Consider the following 20,640-nt stretch of genomic DNA (forward strand, 5'->3'; position numbering starts at 1 on the left):
AACTGAACCCAGTCCAACCCAACCGAAAAGAGTCCTGTCATTCCGTATGTTTTTCCTTGTTCTCTTCCCCTTCCAAATCCGTCCGCGTGAACTCGATTTAAAACAAACAAACAAACCACTGTTCGGAATTCAAAAATGGATTGGCCACCTCAAATTTGCAATGGAGAAAGTTCACCACTTATACTGGGAAAAGTTCCCACTTTGGATGGGACTTTTAAATCAGCTTCGGGCCCACCTCTCTGGTGGCTATGTAATGAAACGCTTTTATTAACGTTGAAAAGAAATGATCCATGCGTCTCAGTTCTGATCCCCCCCCCCATTCAACCCGATCTCATTTCCAAAGAGACCATAGGTCGCTTACCCTCCCCCTCCAGCCCATGCTGCAGTCTTTACTCCGGCACAAGTCCCATTGGAGCCTATGGGCACGAAGGGATATGGTCCCTTTTGTCTCCGTCGAGGGTTTTCTTTTGTTGGTGATGGACTGTTTTGTTTTAAATCCTGCTGCAGTTACAGTTCATGTGCAAGGCTCTTAACTGCAGAGTTGCCCCATAATTTTAAGTGTCACTTGGCCGTTGGGTGATAGTGGGGAATACTAACTGAGCAGGCATTGAAATGCTCTGCAACTGGAGACTCTTACCCTTTCGATAAGATAAAGAAAAGATGCAACGTGGCTTTAAAAAAAGAGACAGAGAGAAAAGCACATTTTCAAAACCTTGCGGTGAGTATTGCTGGTCATGAATGTAACAATAATACTCAAATGGAGGATCTTCCTTGGGCATATGGTTTGCCTCTCTGTGTATATATTTTCCTGCTTCGTTTAAAAATGGCCCTTTTGTAACGCACACAGAAAAGACAGGATACTACAGCTTTGAAAGCTGTCCATAGGTACATTTCCGCAGGGGGGGAAAAAAGCCAGTTTTACAACTCTGTTTGTGTCACTGCTATGTGTGCTGAATAGAATTGAACAAAACAGGACCACAGAACTGGCTAGACGTCTGGGTTTAATTGTTTTATGGTTTAAATAAGGTGGGTGCTTTTCTCTTTGAAACCGGATTATTGGAATGTTTTGTCTACAAACTACAAACAACAGACCCCCTTGGCTCAGGGGGGAAAAATACCACCCTAAATTAAAACTGATAAAAGCACTGAAGGTTGAAGGAGAGAGATGGTACGCGGCTGCGTTTGTTTGTCAGTGTGTATACACGTTGTGCTTTTTTATGAGTTCCTTAGCAGAAAAAGAAGAAACAGAAATAATTTGTGCCAAAATACTACCCTCTTTTTTATGAAGAAACAATCACTATCTCGTTACATTGCTAAGGCGTCATATCAAGCTCTCTGGCAAATCAGTAAGTCGTGTAATTATTGGTTATAAAAGGCCTTCTGATAAGCTCAGGATACCAATAGCCACTTCACAGTTTAGTCAATCATACAGTTTTCTTTGACTTTTTAAAAATAGATTTAATCTGATTTAGATGCTGAAAAAACCCCGCTTCTTTTCCTTTTTGACAGAGGGATTTTTCTCCCTCTCCCCCTCCCTCTCTCTCTCTCGCTCTAGCGTGGGTAAAGAAAACGCAAGATGGCGCTGTTGTCCAATATTAGAAGTCGTTTGGCCCATTAAGTTACAACGCATCCTATTACACCTTTAGGCCTCTAAAAGGTTGTAAGAAAAACAAATCAAAACAAATATGTATAAATTCCCTCACCTATGACTTTTAAATTAGCTTATAATGTGCATCGGAAAAGCAAACACATTAGAAGCTGTCAAGGTGGTAGCAAAGCTCTGATTCTTAGGTAAAATAGTCTTTCAATAAATAGATTTTTTAAAAAATCAGTTAATTATATCTGATGAGACACAGAGCCCCTCAGTCCAGCATCAACTAGTAAATATATAAAATGCTTGTGGCGAAAGCTGTTTTGTTGAAGTCTTTTTCTTTATTAGAGCCAACACAAGTTACACTTTTTCAACAATACGTTTCTGGGGAAAAAAAAATGAAGCCGTAAAAAAAATTTTTTTTTCGGTAGTAAGATCAGAACATTAAAAATAACTCGCACCCATGACAAATACAATAACAAAAAATCGAATCCTACAATACAGACAAATTTATAAAGCTACATTCCGAAGCGTGGAGGCACACGCACACACACACAAACCACAAAAACTGTAGACAAAGAACAGCACTTTCCCTGGACCGTAAATGTCAAGATATTTTTAAGAAGATCTGAGAGTTGCACATAACTGATTTAATGAGAGTGTTTTTTGCATGGACCTTGAAGGTAAACATTTATTGTTAAGCCCTCATACGGCACGATAAATAGTCTGCATTATTTAGTGTATCTTTAGGTATTACACAAATGCACATTCGGCTAAAAATGCAGCTAATGTTTCAGTCACATAATTTAATTTCAAGAAGAGACTATCTGAATTCTCAGTCATTAAATATAAATCCACCGCCCTGTATAGAATGTTTAGTTATTGGGTATTTAAAAGTAGGGATTAGGTTGATCATATCCCTGTAAAATGGTTACATTGACTATTAGCTGCTAATTAAGGCGTTTATATCCCCAGGTGCTTATTTCCCCCTTTAAATTGTTTTTAGGGGTTTAATGAGACATAACATTTTCTCATGTAAAATTCGACATGCTAATTCTACCCTGTTTATAATTATTTTTAATTTGTGGATAATATTTGCTCACCATACACGTATCTTTTCATTTCAGTCATAACCTACGACATGGTTGGAAAATTACTCTCCCTATATATATATATGTATATTTGGGGAAAAAAATCCAATTTGTGAAGCTTTTTGAAAGAGAAAATACAATCATTTGTTTTATTTGGGGGACACCTAATAGACATGGGAATGGGTTGCTTTGTTTTCTCCCGCCTGAAAAGATGTCTACTTAAAAAAATAATACACCTAAATGCCAGCCTCGCCAGATATTTTAACTAGTTCATGCCATTAAAATGAAGAATTGGAACCCTGGAAATATCTTCGTAAGTTTGGGTTAAAATGTATTTCACTCTTCCACACTTCAGAACAGTTGGTATTTCTTAGGTCTTTTCTGAAATTAATTAACGTGCATTTTCAGAAAGAACATAGAGGGGAAATTTGAAGCGATCGCTGGAAATATTTGAAGGGAAAACGCTGACAATTAATATCACTCCATAATTTATAGACGTGACTTTGATTTTTTTTCACTTTTAAAAAGCTGCAGAACAGCACAGGAAGGATTAATTTGCAAACCTTTTTTTCCCTCAAAATTTTAAGAGGAAGACTACTAGCTTATCCTATATTTAATGGTCTGAGTTCCTTAATGCTATCATAAAATGAAGTGTCTCAAGTGAAAGGTTTCAATGAATGGTCATTTATCGAGGGGGAAATAGGTGCTTTAGCAGCATCTGCAAAATTAAAACATGAAACAACTCTCTGTGATTTAGAAACATGTCGATTTTTAAAGGCAACCCTAACCACACACACACACACACGCAGAGACACACACACAGACACCCATACAAAAAAGAGTTCATACTTTCTGTCCAATTTTTCCTCTCTTCCTTCAAAAGTAGCTTTCTTAAATGCATTGTTTACTTTATTTTCTTGAAATGATGCTTTCCTGTTATTTTCAGCGGTGGGTTTTCAATGGTTGGTCCAAAAGGAAAAGGAAAAAAAAATCCCAGACTCTTTATTTATTTATTTATTTATTTTTAAAAATAGGACAACAATAACCAACCAATCAAAGAAATTGTCTCCTATAGGGGCAGCTTCTCTTTTTTTGTTCTGTTTTGTTTGTTCCATTTCGATTTTTCAGCAACAAACAACCACAACAAAAATAGGAGGAAGGGATGCCATGAGCTGAATAGGGTGCCGACTCATAACCCCACAGACGTAGTGTCGGAAGAGAAGAGACGAAAACCTCGCTGTAAATACGTAACCAACACTCAGTTGGTTTCCTGTTTGTCTTTAAACCCCATCAAAATATCGCCACGAAAATAATATTTCTATTGACACCGAATTGGTCTGGCTGGCGTTTCTTTTACCTGTTGAGGTTACCTAAATTGACCTCGCTGGCGCATGTATTTGCTGAGATAAGTGAAGAGGCTCGCTTGCAAAAAAGCACCTAAGGATATTAATGCGCACCTTTCATAACCCTCCTTCATTCATTAGATATGTTTTTTTCCCCCTTCCCCTCTGAAGGCTGGTTTTTCCACGTACCCTTCACCCCCTTCAAGACCCCCCAAATCCTTGTCATTTTCTTTCTAGCCTGTCTTGGTGTAGAAGAGTGATGAGTACAAATCGCGTGTGAAAGCGCCACACCATCGGGATTTTGAGGAATTTGCCTATGGTGTTAAAGGGAAGGAGCAACTTACAGACAAACTGAGAAAGAGCTCTACCTACCGACAGATACAAGAGAAGTCAAGAGCATTAAGAGGCATAAAGCAGCCGTATACACACTCAGGCACTATGAAACGTCTTTGAGAGCTCATTAAAAAAAAAAAGCCACTAAACTCAGGACTTTATACAGTCCAGGGAGAGCCTAGCACTAATCTCTTAGAATTAAAGACTTTTTTTTTTCATGCGAAAGTCATGAGTTCCTACTTTGTAAATCCTCTTTTTTCCAAGTACAAAGGCGGTGAATCGCTGGAACCAACTTACTACGACTGCAGATTTCCACAAAGTGTAAGCAGGAGCCATGCTCTGGTTTATGGTCCGGGCGCTACCGCTCCCAGCTTCCAACACCCTTCACACCATGTCCAAGAGTTTTTCCACCATGGAACCTCCAGCATCTCTAACTCTGGATACCAGCAAAACCCATGCGCCTTGGCGTGTCACGGAGACGCGTCTAAATTCTATGGATATGAAGCTCTACCAAGGCAGTCGCTCTATGGTGCCCAGCAAGAGGCGACCGTTGTACAATATCCTGACTGTAAATCGTCTTCCAACAGTAACTCTAGCGAGGGACAAGGCCATTTAAATCAAAATTCGTCTCCCAGTCTCATGTTCCCATGGATGAGACCACACGGTTAGGACATTTTTTTCTCTCCTCCTTTAACTGTTTTTCTTTTACTTTATATCTTTATCTATCTATATCTATATATGAAAAAAGATAGACATAGCTGTACAGTCTGAAAGAAATGAGCAGTTTTGTAATAATATTTCTTCTTCCTAGGAAGTCCTTTGAAAGCAAACAAGCCAGCAGTTACTAGAGAGACAGCAAGGTGATACTGTGCAAAGGTTTTAAATCACAATAAAGTAAAACTTGTTTTTTTATTGCTTGCCTTGAGGATAGGCAATAAGATACAGCTCCCACGAGGTTATTTGCATGTTGATAATACACTGCTCTTTAAAATGTCATATAGCCTTTCTTAACCGCTTGGAGACTTAGGCTAAAATGTAGGAACTTGCATAAGGGAATTATTCATACTTTACATATGTATGTTTATATATATATATGTAAAACATTACACATATATATGTATATATGTAAAGTATTACTCTCTATCTATATCTATCTATACCTCTCTCTCTCTTTCTATATCTATATCTATATCTATATCTATATAAAAGTTAAACTTAAAGGAGAACTTAGTTCAGAGCTGGGTGGGGTGGAGGGAACATTCTACTGTCCTGGACAGGAAAAGATAAAGGGAGAAAGGAAAATGGACCTAACGGAACTTTGTTTGATGAAGTAAACTGCAACCATTCCTCATTTGCACAGAATCCTAAATACTTCAAAGTACAAGTTTCTCTCCCCGAGCCTCAAGATTGTATCTAATGCTTGTTAATTCAAAACATATGAAGGTTAGACTATCGAGTGCTAATTTTAAAGGACAATCTAAGCAATAAAGTTTCCCCCAGCCCCCAAGAAGACCCACTTGCCTTGTAAATGCTTTTAGGCTTTGGCCCAGAAAAGGCTTAAATTAGGCATAAAGTGGGAAAACGTTATTTATCAAAGCTTTGATTTACAGGTAACCACATGTCATAATTTCGAGCTGTAAGATATTTTAGCAAATCTATGATTTTTTTCTTACCGAGTAGGCACTATGCAGAAGGGAGTGTAAGGAGTCAGATTCAGATACATAAGCCCTTTTTCTGTTGTTGTTGTTGTTGTTGTAAATGTCTATTTATGTAACTGTTTTCAATACACTTCCTGTGTATGTATATACATATGTACATATCTCTATATGTGTATACACACACACCCACACACACCCACACACTCACACATTGATCATACAAACACACAAGGGAGAGAGGTAGCTTATCCAACAAAAATGCAGGTCCTCAGGGCTCAAAAATATTAGGAAGCTGTGAACATATATTTAGTGAGCTACATTTGCAAAAGGAAACCACAGTTAGACATTTTGCAGAAGAGGAGTGGGCTGGGAGAGGTTGGATTAGTAATAATAATATTTTTTAAAAACACAACTTGTTTCATTTGATTTAACACCACAGCTAAAACCCATCAAATATTAGGAAGCTGGGAGGATATATTTTGTGAATTACATTTGCGAAGGGAAGCAAGAGGTGGATATGTTGCAGAAGAAGGGTCTGGGGTGGGAGGGAGCATGATTAGGGTGCATTATTATTATTATGATTATTATTATTTATTATTATTAATAATAATAATAAAATAAATAGCTTGTTTTATTTCGGTTTAATACCACGAGGGGCTGCAGGCATAGAGAAGGGAAGACCACCAGTGTCTCTAGGAAAGATCAGGCAAGGAGTTAAAAAAAAAAGCACGAGGAGAGAGCTAACAAGTTATGTTGTTTGTGTTCTATAGCTCCCGGAAGGCGCAGTGGCAGGCAGACTTACAGCCGGTATCAGACCCTGGAGCTAGAAAAAGAGTTCCTCTTCAACCCTTATTTGACACGGAAGCGGCGGATTGAGGTCTCTCACGCCCTGGGACTGACGGAGAGGCAAGTGAAGATATGGTTCCAGAACAGGAGAATGAAATGGAAAAAAGAAAACAACAAAGACAAGCTCCCGGGGGCCAGGGACGAAGAGAAAACCGAGGAAGAAGGGAATGAAGAAGAGGAAAAAGAAGAGGAGGAAAAAGAAGAAAGCAAGGACTGATCTCTCAGCTCCTTGAAGTCTCGTTTTATGGCAGATGATAAATCGAGATGTTTACGACGGTCATTTGCTTTTATAGAGTATAGAATGGAGAGCCTCACACAGCAGTAACTACCTGTCAAACAGTTGTAGCCTTTTTTATTGTCATAGAACAACTTCCCCTACTTTTTTTCTATATATATATATATATCTATATCTATAGCTGCATTTTTTGGTTTCATAAATAGATAGTTGGCTTTACGACAACAGCAGGAGGGGGGGAAAAACCAACACAAACCAATCATTGAAGCAAATGCCACATCTCCAAACAGTAGATTTCCCCACTACTCCCACTCCTATCTATCTAGATAGAGATATATAGATAGATATATAAATGTATGCATCTTATGTATTTGTTTTAATAGGTTTGAATAGTATTTCTTCTCCACCTTGGTTTTCCCCATTCATGATCCAAGGGGGAGTATGATATTGCTTTCTGCTAGTCTTAGCTTATTTTTAATATCTATATATCTATATATCTTCAGTGCTAATACCCAGTTATCATTTAACTTTTAGCTGCCTGTCTGAATTGGAAGATTGGTGGGTGACTATAGGTGACACCACGCACATATTAGCTATATATGAATATATCTGTATGTAGATCATACCTATACGCCTATGTCTCGGTAGGCCAGAACATGAAGGCTAAGAGCCTAACATTTCATGATTTATATAGGCACTGTTTACCATTTCACTGTGTGTGAGCACTCGAAATTCTTAATATACTACCTAAAGGGAAACCTGCAATAATAATCAAATCTATTATCAACAAGGGGCTTACAGATCCTAAATTTTACTTGGTCGGAATTTATTAAAGGAAAAGAGCGAGCGAGCTGCGTTTTGCCCTGATGCAAGCTACTAAGTAGCATAAAATAAAATGATAATAAAAAAACCTTGTTATGTACTTTTCACTACCTATAGAAGGAGTCATGCTTTCAAAGTATTTGTAATGCGGTTTTGTTGTATTTGTTGCTGCTTATTTTCTTGGAAAAAAAATTCCCAACAACTGAAACTGCCTAGTTGAGAACGCACAGTATTGTATTATTTTATTGTGCTTATAAAGTAGCGTAGAACTAAATTGCACTGAATGTATAGTTATCTATTTGTCTTGACTTATCTGTTAATGCAACATGCTCGAAAAAAAAAGTCATTTGTTTTATGTAAAAGCATAGTTCTGCGTGTTCAAACTCTGAATGTAGCAATTTCTGCCAGAAGCCAATTTCTGGACACCGTGGATTTGTATTGTATACGTGAGACATTACGTAAATAAATAAATAATAATAATAAAAAAAGATTTTAAAAGGGCTGAGTTGCGTAAATTGTTATGCATTTATTTAAAACCACACACACACACCCACCCACACACACACACAGAGTTAGGAGATGCCAATGAGTCCCAAGTATTATTTCATACATTCAAGTTACTGGTCCCCATGCTCGCACAGTTCAAAACCAAGAGCCATCTTTAAGTTGCAAGGAAATCAGGATGTCTGACTCTTGGCACAACTACAATAAATGTGGGTAATTAGACATGGTGAATAAGCCGGGGGGGGGGATAAAACCTGATATTATCATTACCAATGCAGTATTGTTTACTGATATGTAGTCTTAGGTTGTTTTTTTTAAACTCCATTTTCAAGTTGCAAGCTTCCAGAAATATTCATTGTTAAAATTCTTCTCTTGGTATGAAACATGCCTACGCATGTCCACATTATCCTATAGTTCTTCCTTGGGGTGGATGGGGGTGGGGGAGGAGGAGAGAGAGAACAATGTATTAAAAGTAAATATCTTTATTTTACTTTCCTCAGTGGGAACTTCTACTGAAAGGTCTCAAAAGTGTAACATTCTGGTCTTCCATAGCTCTAAAGTGCAGCAAATCCTACACTCTTTCTTTCTTTGCTCAAAATGAGGTTACAATAACCCAGAAGATTCAGAATTTTTCATGTCATACGTATGTGCAATTTGCTACTTGCAAGCGATCGTTATAAAGCGATTGAGAGATTGGAAAGAGATTACGTATACATTAAAATGTGCTTTAACTACGTTGTAGAGATATTCACAAGCCATACTTGGACAATATGAGAATATAGTTAACTAAGTGAAACCCTTATAAGCATCTTACGAAGAAAATTGTCATGAAAGCAATGAATAGCTTTTTCAGATGCAAAATCAGAAATTCTTTTTATGAATAAATAAATAAATCCCAGTTATCTCTCTTGCACCTGAAGATGTCTAAGTGACACGACACTGAATCTCTTCCAATAAAACCTGAATGTGATGACTTCAGTTCTTCCCTTTGTAAAATAGGAATATTATAAATATGCCCCCCCACACCCCGTCATTTTGTTAAACCATATATGCTGATCTCGAAAATGTTTCTTTTTTTTCTTGTCTGTTGATAAATGGACTACATCATATAGGCGTAGTGGGTATAAAAGTGACGGGTTGTTTACAACGATAGAATAGATAAGAAAGCACAAGATTCCTAAGATACATCCTGATGTCCTGAACTATGTCTGGAGAAAAGACTGGGGTTTGGGACATTCTTAACCCAAAACACCAAGCTTAAAGGATTTAAATGCCTCAAATAATTGAAAATGTTGGACACTGCTCAGGAAGAGTATACCACGAGGAAGGACTAGTTTATAACATTAAATCTATACTGATATGTATAGCCAATACACCCCCACAACCCCACAATTCCCACACACCCCCAGACATAATGCATGTGCCTATGCAATATGACTATGTATAAGTGTAATTCTCGATTTCTAGTGCCGTTTATGTGTGTGTGCATATATAAATGCTCAACACACACACACACACACAAGGCATAGGCATATGGAATATGAATGTGTGTCTGGTTCATTCTAGAAACCTAGTGCAGATTGTATGTCGTCCATGTATTCACGTTCAAAACAGAAACACAAACAATGCACATGCATATGAAACATGGATGGGTGTATGTCTCATTCTAAAATTCTAATGCAGCTTGTATGTGTGCCTATTATTCATGTTCAAAACACAAAATATACGTGCATAGACCATAAGAATGTGTCTGTGTATAATTCTAGAATTCTAGTGCAGGTTTGGGGGGAGGTAGAATAGGGTTTTCTATCTAGCTAGCTGTCTAGCTAGCTATCTATCGAATTCTATCGAATTCTCAGTATACACTTCCTCCACTCCCGACTTCTAGAATTATACACAAGCACACACACACTTTTATGTTAATGCACATCTAGAATGGACATAATATGTTCGTGAACCCATTTTCTCCATTAAAGTACTAAAAATAATATGGATCACTATAGACTTTTCCCTTTCGAATGTAGACACTTAAGGTAAACTGCTTTATTGGGCATAACATAGACTGGTTTATGTTAACAGAGGTATAATCTTCAGGGTTATTCATCTGCCATTTACAACACCGTAGTTTTCTTCCGCTTGCTTCAGTAGAATGGATCTATGCTCTTCACACCTTCTATAGCAATGTTAAGGAGCCTTTGCAGATAGCAGCTATTACTAAACTTTTTTTTAAGGTCTTGACGAACTCATACTGTTCTTAGAGAGGTTCAAAGAAGAATGATAACTTATCAAAGTGTTCTGTTTAAAATTTAAAAAAAAGCTGTATGCGCAGTCTATCCATCATATTTAAATCCACATCTCTAAGTAGTTTTATATGAACGAATACCACATAGCGACACTCATCTATCAAAGGGTTAGGAGTTAAATTATTGAAACTACAAGTGAAGCAGTAACTTTTGGGGTAAATGTTTATGCTGTCTAGTCAACACAACAGAGTCGCATCTTCAGTTGACATCCGGTTATTTTTGTAATCACTCCACCATTTCAAGAGAAAAAGAGAAAAGACCATTTTATGGGGTAAAGTAATTTGAAAGAAGATACGCTGTTCACAAAGTGGCTTATTCAGAAACGATCATTGCTTCAGTATTACTGAAATTAGACTCATCTACCCGCCTGAAGTGAGAAATATCCTATTTCACGCTTTTTATTAGCCAATCAAATTTCCTTCGGATCTCCATTTGTGATTTGTGAAAAATGTAATTCCTTAAAAAACTGAGCTTGAGCATATTGCTCATTTTCCCTTAATTTATTATTCTAATCATAGCAGCAGCTACATGACAATGCAGCCATTAGGCTAAAAAATTCGTTTAGATTTTATACTCGAAATGGGCAAAGATTATATTTTAGAGGCAACGAATTTCTCGGGCATTTATTTTATTTTATTTGATATTTTTTGCACTACATGCAGATAGGCAGGAGGATGGGTTGAAAAAAAAAGACGAGGATGAACACGGAAAGTTTGAAAAACAAAACTTGGAAAGAAATTAATCCTTCTACATTTTCTAGCTGCTATATTCCCCCCCCACACACATACACTCCTTCCTAAATTTGATCCTCCTTTTACCTTTTCCAAGGAGCGTGAGGAGGGGAAATGATTTCGCGAATGTTTAATTCAAGGAAAGAAGCGAGAGGCTATTTTCCCAGACAAGGTTGTTGGATAAAGGGAATGAGAATTAAATACTGAAGTCATGGGCCCTAATGTTTCAAGGGCGAGGGGAAACGTGTCGGACAGGTTACCCTCTGCCTTGCAGGGATAAAATTTCCTGTTCACTGTATGGATTCTATTCTCTGGTCTACTCGTCGGAAAATGAGGAGTCCATTGTGTTCTTAGAGCTGTTGTGGTGGTTGCTTCCCCCTCGTAACTTTTAACTACCTGTTATAAAATTTATTGGTGGTTTGTAAAGTGAATAAAGTAATTTCCCTTCCATCCGGTTGTATTACAACCTTTGTGTTGTTCGGATAGACAGACAGACAGACACACTTAGGGAGAAAAAAAACCAAGCAAACCAGAAGTACCTGCAGAATTGAACTCTGGAAATACGGGAGCATGGTATGAAAATGCATGGCAAATGACTGAATTCGGTTATTGCGACAAAGTTGTAGTTTTCCTCCCAAAGCTTTCTGCCACTCCTGGCCCTGAAGCTAGGAGTTGGGATTGTAAAATGTTTCTACAAGGGGAGAGAGTGTAGCATTTAATCTAAACTAGCAGATCTGGTCTTTGCGGTTGTCTATTTGCAGACTTGTGGAGGTCTCCATAGGATCAAAGCAGGCCTGTACCCGACAAAAAAAAAATCGCTCTGACTCCAAATCAATATTTTCAAGTGTTTGCATAGGCCCCAACTAAAAACTCGAAGAAAAATAATATCGCCTGCTATATAATTCCTGCCCATCCAATCGCTTGATTCAATGAAAGGACCAGACTCTGAGATGTTTCCTTGAGAAATAGTATTAGCTGAGATTTCCAATCACAGCTTGATTAAAAAAAAATCCCTCCATGAAACTGTAAAATTGGATCGGAAGCTGTTAATTTTCAAAAAAATCACACCAACATTTAAGGTAAAAAATGTGGGAGTGTATGGGGAAATACCGCACCAGCAGCTCTCTAGTTTTGACTATTATTTGGAGAACTTCACTCGTTTCAAAATCTTAATATCCCAGGACAGGGTATGGAGTTTGGCTCATGCCAAAGAGCAACATTATAATTTAGAAAGCCAAAGGTGGGGTGAAGATAGCAAATTTGTGTTGAGTTTGCCAGGGAAAGTGGACACACCCTTTCCTAAGAATATTGTGTTGCAGAGAGATGTTACTACACGGTTTAATTCGGTTAGCTGGAGGAGCTTGCAGACACAATAGAGTGTTATTTAGCTTTTCCTACATCCTGAAAATTAACACGGTTTTATAATGTTTTTATTTGTAAACCCTCCAGTTCACCCCTTTTCGTTCCTGCCTCTTTAAAGTCCACCCTTCCTCCATGTTGATCTCTCTAAGTAGCCCAATTAATTAGCGATAATACAAATAAAAAAACATTATATTGTGAAGGCCATATCTCCCTGGTCAAACAAAAAAGGCTCCACATTAAGACAGGCACTAATGCTTAGAAATTAAAATCTAGTGCGGGCGCGCGCGCGTGTGTATATACGTATATAAATATATTTATTTATATATACTCAGTATTAATTTGCTTGCTTTAATTCGGAGGAGGGGTGAAGAGAGAAGAAAAAATTACTAATATTAAAAAAAATAATTGTATAAACATGGCGACAGACGAGAGCATTTGCACTCGTCACAAAAATGCAACGCATTCCTGGTTGTTTGCAGAAAATTTACAGCTAAGCAATAAAAGTTTACGACTGAATCACAAGTTGGATTGGCCACAGGAAGTCATGTGGACTCCATCCATGAACGTGAACTTTTTATTGTGGTTTCTCTTATGACTCTTTCACAGTAGTCCTCCCTTTAACAGTCCAAGCAGTGCCAGGGATAGGATGGTATTTTTCCCCCACCTAATTATTAGCATTATTATTATTTTTTGAAAAAAATCTAGATTTTTTTTTCCCTCCTTGGGGTTGGAATTGGTGGTTGCTTTGGGCATTTTGGGAATAATGAGTTTACTGCTGCGTCTTGTTGCCGCCTCCTGTTCTCCACCCCTAGGGGCAAAACGCAATACATTGCCTTTGGAGGATGCAATGATGAGGGGCACAAGGAGTTGTAAATACCTTTTTTTTTAAGAGAAAAAAATAGATGCCTTCCTAAGCTTCCCCCCACCCCCTGTCCAACCAGAGAAGAATTATTTTGCTTTTGTTTTCCATCTTTTTTTTTTAAATCTTTCTGTGGAGCTGAGCTGCAGCGTCAGTGGAACAGAAAGAGAGAGAGAGAGAAAGAGAGAGAGAGAGAGAGAAAGAGTGGGAGAGGGGGAGACAGGCAACATTGGTAAGTGTTCCCTTATTGGCTAAAATGTGTAACTAATGATCCATAGCAATGGGTGTTAAAGATAATGATGCATCGTTTTGCGAGCGAGGGGTAGGCGAGGGGTGTAGCTTGGATATGATAGAATATGGTCAGGATCGGCAGAAATGTAGTTAATTCGGTGAAAAAAAAGGGTTTACGGGTGGTGATGTCACATCGGTGGGGAGCTGGTTTGCTGGAGACAGACAGAGATGCGTGCTGCAGTCTGCCTTTCCATTTACAATGGGGCAGTGTTAACAGGGGTGGTGCTGTGGTGGGGAAGGGGTGGGTGGGGGGGGAGACGTACTGAAAGGCCTAAGAAAAGCATCTGATCTACTGGTTAAACTAAAGGAGCCGAAAGGGCTCGGTTGGAACCTGGGGGCCGGGGGGGGGGGGTGGGGGGGGAAGAAAAAAGAGAACCCGGAAGCGACATTTTCCATGGAAATAAAAAATAATCCCAGTCCGAACTTTTAATAAGAGGCAATCATTGACTATCTAGCGCACATGCGCAGTGTAGGCAGCCAGCCGCATCCAGGAAGCGCCGAAGCAGGCTTTTTAGTGCCATTTTTAATGAGCAATTATGGGTTTGCTTCTATTTGTGTGCATCAGACACGGACTGGCTCGCCCAGCCCCCACGGGTTTCAACAAATGATTGAAATGGAGGGGGAGATGCCGCCTTCCCCCCTCAGAGCTTTTATTTTTTAAGTACTTTTTAAATTTCGAGATCGTCCTTTATTCACAAACTCCGCCTTCTGGTCTAAATAGTCTTTAAAAATATGATTACGGTGATTACATTGTATTCTCTCGTCCCAGAAGGAACCATGTCAAATATTTTATTCCACCCTCTGTTTCTGTAGAGTAATAACTTTCTTCTGGGATATTTTTATATTGGTTTTTATGTTGTCATATTGTTATTATTACAACTTTGTTTAAAATGATGCTGATCTTTACATTTTATGCTGTCTTCAATTTCTCTCCTGCCTTCTAATTTCTCGAAATATTTTTTGTTCAGATACAACATATGTAATTTAAATTACAATCTCTTTCCCTATACTTCCCCCCCCTCTTTCTCCTTCTGTCTCTCTCTCTCTATTCATTTGTTCACTCGTTCCAGAGAGAACAATATATGTGATGTGTATTGGTTTAATTTAAGAATGTATGTAATGTATTAGCTTAATTTCCTCGAAAGTATATATCTCCTTTCTTTCCTGACATGACAGCCCCTCATGAAAAAAAGCATCTCTAGATTTGTAGTATAAATTCCTGTTGGTAAAAGTTACAGTACAAAACAATGTACCTAAATAACAACATGAAGTAAAAGATAAGCCAGACATTGTTGTGACTAAGGGTGGGGTGGGGGAGGGGTGACAAAGACAATTCTTGCTTCCTGTCTCATTATAAATTACTACTGTCCCCCTTCTCCATATTAATACAATATGTGGGAAAAGGCATCTAGAAAGGACTCTGCGTTGAAGTTGATTCGATTGATTAGTAAAACGTGCCACTAGTGAAGTATTTAGCATTTTCTGCCCTTAGATAAATAAATAAATAAATAAATAGCCTCTTCTGTATTTCAGTCTTTCAGGAGACTACATAGGGGTTTATTATCTAACGTGATAAGTATTTTGGAAGTTACCAGGGGATGATTCTTAATTTTATTTCTATGTTTCTATGTGTGATATACATTGCAAAATTTAAAAAAAAATAACATGTTTATATCCTACTGTCCTTCTAAAATCCATCTATCTATGCCTGCATTTTATTCTGAAAAGTATCTTCTTCTTTTGGTCTGTTTAAACAACACCACTCCCGCCACCAAAATACTTTCGCTTTTGGGTAAGTGCAAAGAGGTATTTAAAAAAAATAAATGTTTCACAGAGACAATTTCTGCCGCATACGTTTCGGAGGCATTTTTTAAAATGAGGAATCAATTAGATTATACTGAATTAAGATTATTTTAAAAGTAAGAGATACAATTTTGTCTTCGGTTTGTTCACTGAAAACACATTGTGTCAGCCCTTGTCTGCAATCTGTATAGTCATAAAAAGACATTTTCTGAGCAAACAATGACTGTTTATTGGAACCAGCTCATTACAGAAATAGTATCTTTTAGAGGTTACAGTCTAAATACATCTGCATTCTTCTCTTGAGTTGTGGTTAATGGGACCAAAAATCTGTTCCCTTTCCTTCGATATATTATTGCAATAGCTGCATTTACTGTTTACAATAACCACTGTCAGCTCTCCAAGGCCTGGAATTTGGTATACAAAACAATTTTTGATGTATTGATTTTCTACTTAGGCTGACGGATTGTCATCGTTCATATACTAGCAATGCTGAGAAACATTTTAGTACGTATAGGAGGAATAATGTAATGATTTATATTCTCTGAGTTTTACAGACTAAAACAGAGGAAATAAATTGCTTCTTTTATCTATAGCATCACTACACAGGAGGGATTATAATAAAATCACCACGTGTTATTGACATATACTTGCAGAAAAATAACAGCTTTTCTACAGATAGAGCTTGTATAAAAGTGCAGGATTCTGCCACATTATTGAAATGTAAATTATGTTGCTGTAAATGTTCATATTTTATTATATTATAAATATATCAAATATGAGAATTTAGGCTCTATAATTAATACGAATATTTGGGATACCATACTTTATATTTTAATAGAAAGACGTCACATTCTTAACTATATGTGTGTATATTTTATCATAAATTTACCTAAGGATAAGATTATGATAAATCTTATTTTTATATATTTTATCTTATATAATGGTAAATATATATAAAGACAAGATAATGAGCTACATATAAAGATTATGCTAAATGGGTGTGTATGTGTTTCTGTGTGTGTTGTTATGCAACGCTACAATGCTAAAAATACGTTTTTATTATAACATTATAAACATACAAGTATAGTAATACTTGTAAAACCATTTACAAACTTTTGAAAATGGTAGCAATTGGAGGAAGTCAATGTACGACGAATCAATGTAGCCCACACGTTATCCAGAAACAGTATGTGATATAGAAATATATTATAAATTAACATTTGTGTTCAGTGTAAATCCTACCTGCGGTAATGTTAACTTCTATTTTCAATGGGGTTTGTATCTCGGTCATTACTACAGGAATAAATGTTATTTTTCACTATATTTATGTTCGAAATTCTGTCCAGCAAATGCTTTTGAGAAAGAAATACTTGAGGCTAGTCATTTAAGAGCTCTTTGCAGCAGACGAAAGTAAAGCTTTAGTGAATGTTGTGAGATAAAATAATTAGAGAAAATTATATATATATATATATAATGTTATATATATATTAAAATGCCTAATACCGGAGTATCAAGGAATTCCTGGTCTTATCGGAAGAAAGTTAGATCTCTTGTTACTAGCTCTACATAAAAAAAAGAGAATAGAATAGAATCTCTTGCAGATTTCACTTTAATCCTATGAATTTAAGGTTTGATCACAGAAGGCCTTCCTACATTTAAACACTTCCGAGCTTTGGGAAACAAAGTGATGCTAAACAATGTATCTGTGTAGATGATGTGTCCAGTTTTCAGTTAAATAAAATACAATAGCGCCAATACGTGTCTAGATAGAAATGTAGATCAATAGATGAAAGCTAATATGATTGCAAGATATATGATAAATATCTTTGTCACAGTTTATGTACAACCCGAGAAAGATCTTTAGACATCTCAGTGCGTATTCAGTTATCAACAGAAACCGGAAGAAAATAGCTGACAAGCAATAAGCTCTAAGAGAAAGGTAAAGGGATGTTTAAAGTCATATGAATCTGAGATTACATACAGTGTTTCCAGTTTCTGGTTTTGTTTTTGTCTGTCGCATGTGGACACACCTTTCTGGAAAAGTCTAACCAAGAATCTGATTCGGTTTGGTCAGATTTAAGAAGGTTGATTTCCAAGGGGCAAAAACCAACCCAAACCCACTGTATATTTCTAGCGTTGAAATAATATGCGTTTCCTAGATCTGTGTTGTACAATTGCTATTGTTTCCACAGGTAGAGAATTTCTTTCCTCCTTTCATTCTGAGCGAGTGTTTAAATATCTGCACGTTTTGTTTACTTGTTTTGTATACTGCCACCAAGTGACAGAAACTTGCAAACGAGCAATTTTGCAATTTGGTGCCTTTTTGTGGGGGTGAGGAGGTGGGGAGGAGTGGGCAAAATACCCTTACTTGACTACTTGCAAAATGCTGGACTACAATAAAGGCCGGATTTGCAAGGAAGTTTTAGTACCTTAAAAGAGCCAGCAATGTCTTCTCTCCCCACCTCCCTTGGAATGTCCATAAACGGCCCCCTATTAACGTACTAGGCTGAACAGTACTTCAAAAAGTTTGGCTTCTAAAACCTATTTGAAATTCCTCCGTTGCACTTTATACCCATTCACTAGAAGTTTTCTTTTTTCTTTCTTTTTAAAGCCCCTTTCGTTCCGTGTTACCGTGTTTTAAATCATTCCAATGTACGTGAACTCATAAAAATAGATAAGGCATGTCAACTTGGGAACGATATTTCCCCTCTTGAAAATATGAGTGTATTTAAGCAAATCCTGGAATATTAAATTGTAGCTCGATTAAAGACAATGTAAATGTATAAATTCAACAAAGTGCGTAGAGGTTGTCTCCAAATATATAGTTTAATTCTGTCTAAGTGATCGCCTCTGAAAAAGCATCATTAAGGCAACTAATATTGTTTCCTGAATTATTATTTTTTACTTGCGATCTCAGATTAAATTTCTGCTTTAGAATCTGCGAACAATAAAATAGAAAGCTGCCTATAGTTAATGACAACAATTTTTCATTGTTGAGTTATCCTTCCAGAACGCAATAAAATTGTATTCCTTTTATTTTTAATTTCTATTTAACAATAGATAGTTGTGTATCTATATCTATCTATAGAGCTAGATACTCTTAATAATTTTAGCTAGTAACCATTGCCCGCGTCAACTCAGTGACGTCATAAACGCAGCTATCTTAAATGGAAAGAAAGAAAGAAAGAAAGAAAGAAAGAAAGAAAGAAGCCCACCAAAACATGATAGTAGGGGATATTTTCACTCAACCAGACAGAATAACCAAGCTAAACAATAGTTTTCTAAATGCACAGGGGTGTTAGGAGTTTGCAGTGGTACCTGGCTTTAACATGTAAGGCATGACATACATGCGATGCAGTCTGATGCACTCATTCGTCAAACTAAATAGTGGCTGAGAAATACATTTTCCTGGATCAAATGGAATATGAAACAATTGTCCGTACTTTTGTAAAGGCGATTATAAGGGATTTTTTTTTGCATTTACACAATGTAACACTCAATTATTTTACATTTATCAACACGTTGGGGTTTCCCCAGCACTGAGAATGTTTATTCATAAGTGCATTTAATTAGCAAACATTTGACGTAATATTACATTGAAAATTGGATTATATCCATGCATTACTCATCATTACATAGCATGGGAAGGTGCTGAAGCTAACTTTAGCAGCAACATTGTTACTTGGCAATTTAAGACAAAGAGAAGTTCCTTTTCTGCGGAGAGGTTTCGATTCTGGTTTCTTTTGTTGGGGTGCGGGACCTCAATAAATCTGGTAAGGAAAAAAAATACATAAATCCACATATTAGAAATAGTAGTTCAGGCATAATAACCATCTATTTCAGTTGCAATATGAATTCAAATGAATATAAACAAACGCTTAACAATGTTAGAAAGAACTTCAGACCTTGGTAGAAAAAAGGAATAAATTAAATAGTGAAATAGATTAATTTATCTTCTCTCTCTCTCCGCCCCCCCACCACCTCACCCCCGCCATCTCCCAGTTTCCTGTTTATGAGATATGTGTTTTGACAGTTTCCAGAATTCTGTCTTCTTTTTTTCTGGAAATGCGTTCAGTGATTACAGAATGGCGGTTGTAAACTTGAGAAAACTGTGCTCCCACGTTACCTTAGAACTATTATTTTTGAGTTTTGGAACTAAAGGTTAAATGTTTGCACATGAAACTTTTTGTGTTGGTGAGGATGAGGCGTCAGGCAGGATCTTTCTTTCTTTCTTTCTTTCTTAATAACAATACATTTAAACTTATTTCCATCAGCCACGCAACAAAATTAATAAAATGGCTGGTGCATAGCAATGAGTCTTCCTTCTAATTATACCAAACTTGGAATGCACTTTGTGGTAAATATAGTCTTTATAACCTGTCTTTAGAGATATTAGACACACTTGCATACAGGACTGAAGAAATTGGGTTTATGTAATAATAATAATAATAATTAATAATATTTAGTCTTCTAGGAAAGAGGTGAAAATGAAAAAGGAGAGAGCTCTATTATGGCTAATTATTGCTCTGTGGGTCTTTGTCAAGAAGATGCCTTGAAGTGGCAAATAAACCTGCCAAATAGCCTACCTCTTTCAAAACTATCTGTCTGCGACATTGAAATAAAGTTTAAACAGTCCATCAAGCGCTGAATAGAAAGTATGCAGTAGAAGGATAGATTTCCTCTTCTATTTTAATCAGAAGCTACCAGACTCTTCGTCCTAGGGTTTAATTACTGCAATATAACTAAGGAAAGAAGCGACTCAAAACAATGCAAAACATTTCATGTTGGGAAATAGTGGCCCATGGCGCACATGTGCCAAGTAATCCTCAAACAGATTTTCTTTTTTATTTCTTTTTTATAAGAGCTAT

The 20,640-nt window shown here is 37.0% G+C and overlaps 1 protein-coding gene and 1 long non-coding RNA gene across 2 annotated transcripts in view; both read left to right on the forward strand.

The window, feature by feature from the left end:
- Window positions 1-4,196: 4,196 nt before the first annotated feature.
- Window positions 4,197-8,364, forward strand: HOXC8 (homeobox C8). Its single transcript, XM_039514377.1, has 2 exons — window positions 4,197-5,022; window positions 6,787-8,364. Exons 1-2 carry the CDS (start codon window positions 4,587-4,589, stop codon window positions 7,077-7,079), a joined length of 729 nt encoding a protein of 242 aa, XP_039370311.1. The 5' UTR covers window positions 4,197-4,586; the 3' UTR covers window positions 7,080-8,364.
- Window positions 8,365-13,443: 5,079 nt separating this feature from the next.
- LOC120391083 overlaps window positions 13,444-20,640 on the forward strand; it is a 67,753-nt gene continuing 60,556 nt past the window's right edge. Inside the window, exon 1 of the long non-coding RNA XR_005591220.1 lies at window positions 13,444-13,910. This is a non-coding gene — a long non-coding RNA (uncharacterized LOC120391083). The remainder of the gene's footprint in view (window positions 13,911-20,640) is intronic.

The sequence above is a fragment of the Mauremys reevesii genome, linkage group 25 (assembly GCF_016161935.1).
Source record: "Mauremys reevesii isolate NIE-2019 linkage group 25, ASM1616193v1, whole genome shotgun sequence".
Lineage (NCBI taxonomy): Eukaryota > Metazoa > Chordata > Testudines > Geoemydidae > Mauremys > Mauremys reevesii.

What these genes read in the sequence shown, in the direction of transcription:
- HOXC8 (XM_039514377.1), top strand. Translation starts at nt 4,587, where the DNA reads ATGAGTTCCTACTTTGTAAATCCTCTTTTTTCCAAGTACAAAGGCGGT. An exon ending in CCCATGGATGAGACCACACG is followed by an intron (nt 5,023 to 6,786) that starts GTTAGGACATTT and finishes TGTGTTCTATAG; the next exon opens with CTCCCGGAAGGCGCAGTGGC.